At 40.9% G+C, this 11,031-nt stretch overlaps 1 protein-coding gene across 1 annotated transcript in view; it reads right to left on the bottom strand.

Moving 5' to 3' along the window:
• Nucleotides 1–509: 509 nt before the first annotated feature.
• The window catches only part of DRGX (dorsal root ganglia homeobox), a 45,326-nt gene continuing 34,804 nt past the window's right edge, over nucleotides 510–11,031 (bottom strand). Inside the window, exon 5 of the mRNA XM_063127409.1 lies at nucleotides 510–722. Within this exon, the coding sequence (XP_062983479.1) occupies nucleotides 719–722 (4 nt within the window). The 3' untranslated portion in view covers nucleotides 510–718. The remainder of the gene's footprint in view (nucleotides 723–11,031) is intronic.

Below are 11,031 nucleotides of genomic sequence, written 5' to 3'. Positions count from 1 at the left end.
TTATGTACTGAGAGCTCTCCACACCCTGTTTTATTATATCAGTTTGTTTAATTAATAGGAGAGCCTGTTAGGTGATGCTGAGGGAACTCCCCCCCCCCACGTCATCCCCACACCTTGCCCCAGGGGGGAGTATAGGCAACAGGCAAGTATCCTTTTGTTTCTGTTGACTATTTATAGCAGGACTCCTGGGTCCAGTTCCTATTTAGATAGGACTAATGCCAGATGGTGCCAGAAAATTCATTGGGAGTAATAAGGAACCTGAGGAAATCCACCAGGAAGTGAAGATATTAATAGGAATGATGGTCAAAGAAAGCTAGCATGTGTAGCTTGGTGAGATACTAAGTCTTCTCCCAACAGTTGCAAAAGAATCCAGGCAGCTGAAGAGGTGCTCCAGTGGGGTAGATCCCTTAGAATTGGCTTCTTAGGAGGATGGGTTCATTATGATGTGGAAGGTGGAGTCTCCTCACTTTCATTTATTTCCTCAGCCAAAGGAGGCTTGTTGTCCAAGATATTCTCTGGGCCAGGCTTAGCCCCTGGCACCGGGGTGGGGCTGGGGCTGCTGGAGGCCAGAAGGTTCGCTGACTGCAGCACAGCCTCAGAATGCTCCCGGGCTTTCATGCGTAGGGCTGCCACACTCGCTGTGCGATTACTCTGGCAGCCGTATGTGGGAAGGAAGGAGAGACCCATGTGGTCAGGAACACAGCAAGAACACAGTGGGCTACCTGGAGGAGGAGGAAAAACAAAACACTACCTGCCACTAAAATAATCAACAAAGCTGAAGTGGATTGCTGCTGCAACACATTTATCCCAATATGCACCAGATGGAATTTGCAGGGTCCTGCCCATATCTAGGCATCTCTAAGTAGGGATGAGGCAGATTTGGGGTACCCATCAGACTGGAATCACAGCTTCCAGAGGGTGTGAAGGCATTAGCAAAACAGATCCAGGAGATACTGAGCCCCTTCAAGAAATACACAGAAGGTGATTTTTGAGCACAGTCTGGGATAGTCTAGGTCTACACCCTACTCCCAGGCATCTGAGGTGGTGATACAGTACATTTGGTCACCTAAAAATGTGGGAGGCCTCAGAGCAGGAGAGACCAGGGCAGGATCTACACTACTGTGTTATAACAGTTTATAACACTATTGACAACTGTTTGAGCCCACGACACATTCAAACTATTTTCAAAGTGTTGCATCCTGCTTGTGTAGATCTGGCCCAGGTCTACTGCATTTTCAAAGGGGATTACAGAATTAATATTGGATCCACTACAATCTACTCTGGAGTTTTCGTGGAGCTGAATGAATCCATTCCACTCTTTGCAAAATCCTTTCTGAGGCCTGGTTTAAATGTGACACCATCAGATGGTGGAAAATCGCGTTTCCTTACCACGGAATCTCTTGCTGGTTCTCTTCCGCTTCCAAAATGAGCACTTTTCACCGAGAAGAGACCAGCGACCATGGCCTGTAGATTTCAGTGGGGACATTGCCATCTAGTGGGCAATTTATAGCACAACCTTGGAAGACTCGGATTAAAAGAAGTTTATTTTGTCACTCTAAAACTGAGAAAAGGAGCAGGAGGTACGCGGGAGACAAACAATGACATCAAAAGGACCCGGAAAAAACTGTGAGTGGACAGTAACAAGCGTGCAATAAAACGCTCATCTGATGATGCTCTCTGTGTGTAAAAGGAAATCAACACTCTCCCATGCAGGGACTCATGACTTTGCGTCATGTTTAAACTAAGTTGCTCTCCAACCACAAATAGGAATGAACCAAATAATTATAAAATCTTTTTGAATATATGTATATATTATTGTTCTTATTCTTATTGACAAGTTATGTTACACTGTCTCAAACTATGTGAACATAATATTTGTAAGTCATAACCAATCACATCAGTATACAAACACGTCATATCACAAATTTAGACAAAATACTTATAAACAATTATTATATTTCAGAAGTATATCTATGTATTGGTGGCGTGTAAAATATACATTAGTAGAAATCAAAATAAAGCACGTTCATATGATGAAACCATTCACAAAGTCTCCCAGTATTTGTCCTAAATAAGGTAGGAAACAACATTTGATATTTCTGTCAGTCCACTTGTTTTCAATAAGAATTTTAAGGATAATTGCTGTTTTCAAATACCATGTAAGTAATAGTTATTCTATATGCTTTTATGTTCTATATAGCGTGTCCAGAGGAAGCATTTCCAGCAAAACAGGTCATGTGTACCGGACTCCTGTTCATTGAATTACCACACGCTGCATAATTGCTTTCTTCATATTAATGTACTTTATTTTGATTACTATTAATGTATATGTTACACACCATACTTCTGAAATATAATAATTGTTTATAACTATTTTGTCTAAATTTGTGATATGGCATGTGTTTGTATACTGATGTGAATGGTTATGATTTATAAATAATATATTCATATTGTTTAAGGCAGTGTAAAATAATTTGTCAATAAAAATAAGAACAACAATATATACATTTATTCAAAAAGATTTTATAATTGTTTAGTTCGTTCCTATTTGTGGTTGGTGGGTTTCCCACCCACCCCAGCTTTTGTCACATTATTCCCAACCACTGCCTCCCTTCATTTAGGTAAACTAAGTTGCTGACATCTACACATGCACCATGCATACAGCATACTCCTGTGCAACAGAGCCCTGATATGTTAAAACTGAATGTATGAGCATATAAAATATTTATATCCTGCTTCCCTGTTGAAGGATAAAACACCAAAAGTGGATAGTAAATTATCAAATGTACACAAAAGCTGAAATACTGTAAAAAGCCACTCTAAAATTATCACTGAACAATGAAGAATAAGACCAGAAAAAAAGTGGAATGAGGCAAACCAGGAGTGTTGTTACAGTACCAGTAGTCCAGAAATGAGTGAGTGGGCCAAATGAACCTTCCAAGGAAAGTCATTCCAAAGCCTGGGTGCTATAGCCAAAAAGCTGTGTTCCACATACCCACACACCTAAACCCTAAAAATGGGGGCGAGGTGACAGAACTTGGCCTCAGCTAATACTGAAGAGATGCATTGGAATACTACCAACACCAAAGCTGAGTAAGGGGGTTGCACAAACCAGGTATGGGTTAGGGTTTGATACCATCATAATACAGAAAGGATAACCTTTGCATTTCATTGTTTTGGTTTGCCATGTCCTACAGATGAACTTATAATGCTGAGAATTAACTACTTTTATATTTTGCCTGACAAAGGCATAGTTCAAATGCTCCTATTTAAACTGGCTCATTAAAATATTTATTCGTTTGCTTTCTTGTGCTATGTATGGACTGCATTTTCTTCCATTCATGTGATAATGAAAGATAACTTAAAACCATGTACAAATACCACCATAAAACCAAACCAAAACACAATAAAACAATAGTAAAACAGACAGATCATAAAATCAATAATGAGTGAATGGAAAAGACATTATTTAAAAGCCAAATTTTTACTTGGTCACAAATTATTATAAATATAAGGGAGTTAATATACTGTAGATTATCAATGTCATTCAGACAGCATCATTTGGCACATCACTGAATCTCATTTGTTATTTTTCTTGCCCACTCACCCAGTTTGGAGAGATCCTTCTGGAGTCCTTTATAGTCTGAATAAAATTTCACCACCCTTAATAATTTGGAGTAATCTACAATTTATATACCTCATTGAATAAGTTAAATAGCACTGATTGCTGGGGGATCCTACAGTATTTGCTCCTAACTCTGCTTCCTGTTTTTTTAACCAGTGCCCAGTCCAGAAAATGGTACATCCTCCTCTTTATTTAGTTACATAGGTTGCAATCCAGGAGGAGGAGGAGGAGGAGGAGAAAACGACTTCCTGGGGAATGCTGGGAGTTGTAAGTCTTTTTCCTGTCTAAACATGCATAGTATTGTGCCCTAAGAGTTTATCCACACATAACACTAAAGGTGCTGTTTGTATTTTGACATCGTAAAAGCAAAAACTACAGTGGCTACAATGCACCTGCCATTTTAAAATGGTTCTCTTCCACTTTCAATCAAGTATTAGCAGCATTCACAAATGCGAAGTACCTGTGTACGGAGAAGCTTAAACATGGCTTCAATGTTATACATAAATATGTCTAATAAGAGGTGCACATAAAACAAAGAGAGCTGCATCTGATAACATAATGGTTTGGTTTTATTTCTATTGTCTCATTACAATTTCTCACAAGGACACTGAATATGGCTGTAAAGGGGTGGATTCTTTTCGTTTTTAGGAGAAGTCAGGCCTGTTCTTATCCCAGTCTGTGGAAGTGCATCCTTAACAACTTTGCTAAATTGTTTCAAGAACCTGCTGTCTCTCATATTCTAAATTAAAAACATGCAATTAGGTCTCCATTAGGTTACAGCAGATTCTGCAAAATTGATCTAAAGCACCTACTCCTCGCTATATTACATCATGCTTGAAAGGCTGAGCCTGGACATAAATATTTAATGTAATAAATACAGTCTGAAATATTTGATCCACTTGACAGTTTAATTGATCTGCGACAGAGGGACTGACAGGAAAAAATAAGTTAGTCCTGCCCCATGTCTGCCAAAAGCACATTTTAATTGTACGAGGTACTTGAACTAGTTTGGTTCACAAAGGGATGTCTTTTGCCTTGACGCCACTAAAAGGAAAGAAGAGCAGGCGAGGCATTGATTTGGATTTTAAAATGTGTCACACTTCTTCCACCCTACTTCTTCTCCCAAAGAGCTCAGAAGACCTTCCCTATGGCTCCCAAACAGGCTCCCACTCAGGCCAACAAGTTAGCTCCAGCAGCAGAAGTGGTTCCCTTCCTGACTGTTCCCTGTTCTGAGAATCCAATTTTTTTTAACAAATATGACCAGCAAAAGTTTCGGTTTTCAAAGCTGTCATACATATATTGAGCCAGATTATTGCTCCATATTCTGGCCCAATACTTTCTCCTCTAGCAACAATTCTCTAATCTCTCAAGCAGAGGGCCTTTCCCAACTCAAGTACCCAAGACTATTGGCGATGCCAAGGACTGAACCCAAGACCTGTGGGTGCCACATGACCCTATGCCACCCCTTCCCTCCCTTCTCATCCTGTAAAGGTTGGAGAGAGAAGATCTATGCAAAAGACTTTTCTTGTAAATCCCCTTACTCCTAGGTGGTCGATATAAGTGACAAAGAATGCAGGGTTTGTTGTGTTTTCCCAAAAATAGATGGACTATATCTAGTCCCCGTGTTACAATATGCTTCCCTTCAAATGCAAAGAACAGCTTTGGAAAGTAGACTTTGGTTTGGATTATGGCAGGGAAAAGACTCCCTAACCCCAACCCGTTCAGCAGTTGCACAGGCTTCCCTTAGCTATTCACACAGCGAAATCATATGTCAATTCCATTCACACAATAAACCTCATGTCTAGTTTGGACCCAGAATGTCTTACAAAAATAAAATTTAGAAAAATCCTAACATAAATGCTATTTAAGAGCAGTCACAGAGTACATTATGGCACTCTAGTCCTGAGGTCACTAAGGACATGAATAACCATGGCAAGATTTGACTTTGCCAGGAAGAGTCTATCAGCAGAAACAGGTAAAAGGCATTCCCAGACACCGATGCCACCTGAGCTTCCAAAAGCAGCACCAGATCAAGGAGTACACTAAATGGTGAGCCTGATATTTCAGAGGGAAGACTACCCCATCCAGGGGTGAATCTACACTGCCAATTTAATGCAGAGAAGGAGCAATTTGGTGTTGTTTGTAACACATGACATTGTGGCCAACCTACAGCAACCACACAGATTCCCTCAGAAAAAAGTATTTTCACAGAATACTTTTAGTTTATTCCCCCCCCCCCCGTCCCCATTAATGCAGCTCCCATTTAGTTCAGCTGCTCTGTGCCTCATTCCTCCCGATTAAATTCAGCATAATGAGGTGTGTCTTTCAGCTAGCTGTTACATTGGTCAAGGGTAAGGGCTAGCCCTGTTTTCCCCTGTCGTGTTTTTCCATTTCATGGTAGCATGTGCAAACACAGTTCAGGTTTCTGTACTTTGACATCACTCATTGTAATTTATTCTTCTTTCTGTCTCTACCTCGACAAAGCAAATAATCTGGGTTTAGGTGCCTAATTTTATAAAATCGCTAAATCTAAGTCTCTAGAAATTGCTGAACCCCCAAATGCCAACATCATTAAATCGCTAAATCACTCAAGAACTAAATCACTACACCTTAATCACTACACTACACCATGCAGCTAAATTACTGCAGCACCAAAGCCGCACCAGCTGTTTTCTCCTGCACCTCCCTTCAATGCTCTTTGTTTGTACTTTGCACCTTTTACTTTCAGGGCTTAACAATTCCTCCTACATCATTTCCCCTGCTACCACTGTCAGTGGCACTAGCAGAGTTGGTGGAATATAGGGAAACCTCTGGACAAAAGTATCTGCTCCTTTTCTTTGGATGCCTGATATTCCTTACAATACATTTCCTTTCCCTAAGCAGGGCAAAGAGGGGGGTGGGGACCAATCCTTTCCTTCGTTTTTGATGATATTCATTTTGACCACCCGCCCCACCCCACCCCAAAGTAAGGCACATTAGAGCACAGTGTGACCTGTGGTTGGTTTGGGAGGGGTATAGCCCACCTTTTTCAGCTTAGTGTGCCGCTGACAGACCAAAGCTGGTTTCAGGAAAAATTGAAAAAAGCTTAACGTGGTTGCCAATGTGTTTCCATGAAGATGGCCCCCAGAACATGTTGTGATACTAAACATGGCTTGTAGTGACTGAAGAACTCATGGTGCCTGAGTTCAAAGTCGACCCTTTCCCTAGAACTAAGTAATCAATTCCAACCTCTAGCTTCCAAGGAAAGATGCATAAACAGGAGGCGACCTACAGGAGATTCCCACAGTTGAAGTTCCGTCACCTGATCCAAGTGGAGGTCATCTGTCATCAATCAAAATGAAAAAGAAAAGGAAGGTTGTGACTGTAGGTGACTCCCTCTTGAGAGGCACAGAAGCATCCATTTGTCGACCAAATCTTTCATCTTGACACATCCGAGACATGATGGAAAGACTGACAAGGCTTGTTGGACCTGACGATCACAGACATTTTCTTCTCAATCATGTGGACACAAATGATATGGCAAGGCATGATATCCAATGTATCAAGAGTGACTTCATGGCTTTGAGGAAAAGGGTGATGGATCTTAGGGCCAAGGTGGTGTTCTCATCAATACTTCCCACTGAAGGCAAAAGTGCATCAAGAGAAAGGAATTTTTTCAAGTGAACTCCTGGCCACAACATTGGTGCAAGCAGCAAAGATTTGGGTTTTTCAATGGTGGTACAATTTTCAGGGACTGCTTTGATGAGATGAAATTAATCTCACTAGGGAGGGAAAGAACATCTTTGGAAGACGGCTGGCTAACCTGATCAGGAGGGCTTTAAAATAGAAAGCAAGGGGGTGGAGTTATAAGACCACTGGGCAGTAATGAATTGAGCAAGTTATGGATTAAATAAAGCAGGAAAGCAAAGTGAATTGGAAATTATTAGTTTAACAAAGAAGCAAAGGAAAGACAGGCATAAAGGGAAACGGAAACTGAACACAGTGAGTCTAACCCATTATTTTAAATGTCTCTACACTAATGCACAAGGTATGAGGAAAAAGCAAGATGAGCTGGATGTCATAAGCCACCAAGGCAAGAATGACATAATAGGAGCTACAGAAACATGGTGAGATGAATCCCATAAGTGGGCTTGATGGGTTCACTTTGTTTCAGAGAAACAGGCAGCACAAGAGAGGAGGTGGTGGAGCGCTGTGTATCAGGAATGAACTTACCTGGACTGATGGTAATACAAGTGTTGAAAGCCTCTGGGCTAAGATAAAAGGGTAACCTAACAGAAGGGATATCTTGCGAGGTCAGCATGGCTTTGCCAAAAAGAGGTCATATGAGACAAATCTTGTCTCCTTCTTTGACAGGGTAACTACTTTAGTGGACAAGGGGCATGCTATGGAAATAGTCTACCTCAATTTCAGCAAAGCTTTTGACAAGGTTCCATTCACATTGACAAGCTGCTAAAGTTTGGCTGGGATGGTGCTACAGTACAGTGGGTCCACAACTGTCTGGCTAACTGCACTCAGAGCATCAGCATTAATGAGCTGGAGAGCAGTAACCAGTTGGGTGCCACAGAGTTCTGTCTTGGGGCCAGTATTATTTGACATTTTATTAATGACCTGGATGATGGGATTTGAAGATGACACAAAACTGGTAAGTCTGGCTGACATCCAGGATGACAGAATAAGACTGAAATCTGATTTGGACAGGTTGGATGACTGGGCAGAGAGGAACAAGATGTCCTTTAACAAGGATAAATGTGAGATATTATATTTAGGGAGGAAAAAATGTAGGGTACACATACAAGATGGAGGATCCTGGTGGAGGATTTGGGTGTGGTTGTTGACAGCAATCTGAACATGAGTCAGCAATGTAAGATAGCTGCTAGAAGGGCTAACACAGTTCTGGGCTGCATTAGAAGAAGCATTATATCAAAGATGTGTGTGGTCCTTATTCCTCTCTACTCGGCAGTAGTGAGACTACACCTGGAGTATTGTGTGCGATTTTGGGCAGCACATTTCCAGAAGTACATTGACAGGTTAGAACTGGTTCAGAGGAGAGCAACCAAGTTGATATAGGGACTGGAGGTCATGCTATGAGGACAGGCTGAAGGAACTTGGGATGTCCAGTCTGGAGAAAAGAAGACTGGGGTGAAACCTGTTAGCATTGTTCAGGTACATCAAAGTGTGCCACAGGGAGAATGGTCAAGAACTATTTTCCATTGCCACAGGAATTAAGACTTGAAATAATCTCTATAAGTTTCAGTTACCTAGATTTTGATTAAATAGAAGGCAAAACTTCCTGACGGTAATATCTGTACAACAGTGGAACAGTCTACCTACAGAGGTTGTGGGTTCTTCAACTCTGGGAGTTTTTAAGCTACCTCTCATGGATGGTTGAATTGGTTTTCCTGCACATTGCAGAGGGTTGGACTAGATGATCCTTGTGGTCCCTTCCAACTCCACAGTTCTATGATTCTATGGTTCACACAGTTGAACTGCCCACTTCGGCTGTGTGCCGATGGTCGTTTTAAATATGTATAGCTCGGCCATAGGTTGTTGTTTTGTGTGAACCTGGGTCGCAGGTGTATGTGAGGGTTAAACAACTCTTGCATAATCCATGGTCTATTGTTGGGTTATGTAACAAACTGCAGCTGGACACTGAATACTCAGATCCTGCCTGGCACACACTTAAATAAACCACAGTGGGCTATTTAGACCATACAAACCAGATCAATGAGTAACTAATGTATAGAATTCACTGCTACATGATACGATGGATTCTAGCTTATTTGGTTTATTAGAGAAATTCGTGGAAAATAGGAGTATTTTAGCAGCCACCTGAGGGAGCCACCATTTCCCCTCCTCCAAATCCCCAGCAGAATGGCACGACATTATGGCATGACATCTTCTGGGAGAAAAAATAGCAGTCCACAATAGGGCTCTGCTGCTGCCTGTAGCTGTGGCACAAAAATATTTATTTATTTACTTTAAAGAAAAAGAACTTCCTTTTCCAGAAGGACTAAGGAGAAGTGAACCTTGGGGTGAATTCCACCCAACACCTCAGCAACTGCTCCCATCCCTCCGAATTACCTCCATGTTGAGAAGCAGTATTGCTACTTAATATGAGTTACTGTAAAGAAACAATAGGAGATGGGTATTTTAACTAATTTTATGTATTATATTGTATTTATGCAAATTGCGGTCATGCATGCAGCATGTGTAGGGGCTGAAGAAGCCACAATGGCTACTTTTGCCCCCACAATAATATGAACCCAAATCACTGTGACTTGCGAAAGATACACAGTAACCTTCCAGGTATCCCCAAGTTAAGGTCAGCTCTTCATCTGTCTAATTATTATTATTATTATTATTATTATTATTATTATTATTATTATTATTCAATAACCAGGATTCTTTGGGAGGTTTTCTTGCATTACTATATTGAACTGGACAATTATAGTTTCTGAGGTAGCTTTTCTTCAAAAGTGCACTGTTACTGCTTCTTTATGAGTGATGGTCAATTCCCTTCTCTTGCTAAAGGAACAGACTCCAATTAGAATGGTTAAATATGTTGTGCTACAGGCATGCTTTACCATACAATGGAAGTCTCACTGAAGTCCTAGTTAGTCCACATTTTATTACTATTGTTATTAGCATGGTTGTGCTTTTATTTATTTATTTATTTATTTATTTATTTATTTATTATTTATTTATTTTATTACATTTATATACCGCCCCACAGCTGAAGCTCTCTGGGCAGTTCACAAAAGCTAAAAACAGTAAACATTAAAAGTATACAAAATTTAAAAACCATCAGAGACATAAAAACAACAGTATAAAAACGCAGCATCCATTTAAAACAAGAGTTCTGGGGTACATTAAAAACAAACTTAGCATTGTTCAATTCCGTTAAATGCCTGGGAGAAGAGGAAAGTCTTGACCTGGCACCTGAAAGATAACAACGTTGGCTTTTGACTTTCAGTGATTGACATATTTGGTGGGAGAGGTCTGGCCCTCCTCTGTGTGACAACCTTTTAATTATTTGAAGAGTGCTATCACGTCTCCCCTCAACCTTCTCTTCTCCAGGCTAAACATGCCCAGTTCTTTCAGTCTCTCTTCGTAGGGCTTTGTTTCCAGACCCCTGATCATCCTGGTCGCCCTCCTCTGAACACGCTCCAGCTTGTCTGCATCCTTCTTGAATTGTGGAGCCCAGAACTGGACGCAATACTCTAGATGAGGCCTAACCAGGGCGGAATAGAGAGGAACCAGGAAGCTATACTTCTATTAATGCAGCCCAAAATAGCATTGGCCTTTCTTGCAGCCATATCGCACTGTTGGCTCATATTCAGCTTGCAATCTACAACAATTCCAAGATCCTTCTCGTTTATACTATTGCTGAGCCAAGTATCCCCCAT

The sequence above is a fragment of the Elgaria multicarinata genome, chromosome 5 (assembly GCF_023053635.1).
Source record: "Elgaria multicarinata webbii isolate HBS135686 ecotype San Diego chromosome 5, rElgMul1.1.pri, whole genome shotgun sequence".
NCBI classification, from domain to species: Eukaryota; Metazoa; Chordata; class Lepidosauria; order Squamata; family Anguidae; genus Elgaria; species Elgaria multicarinata.
The sequence above is the reverse complement of the archived record's forward strand: the minus strand, read 5'-3'. Positions and strand labels throughout refer to the sequence as shown.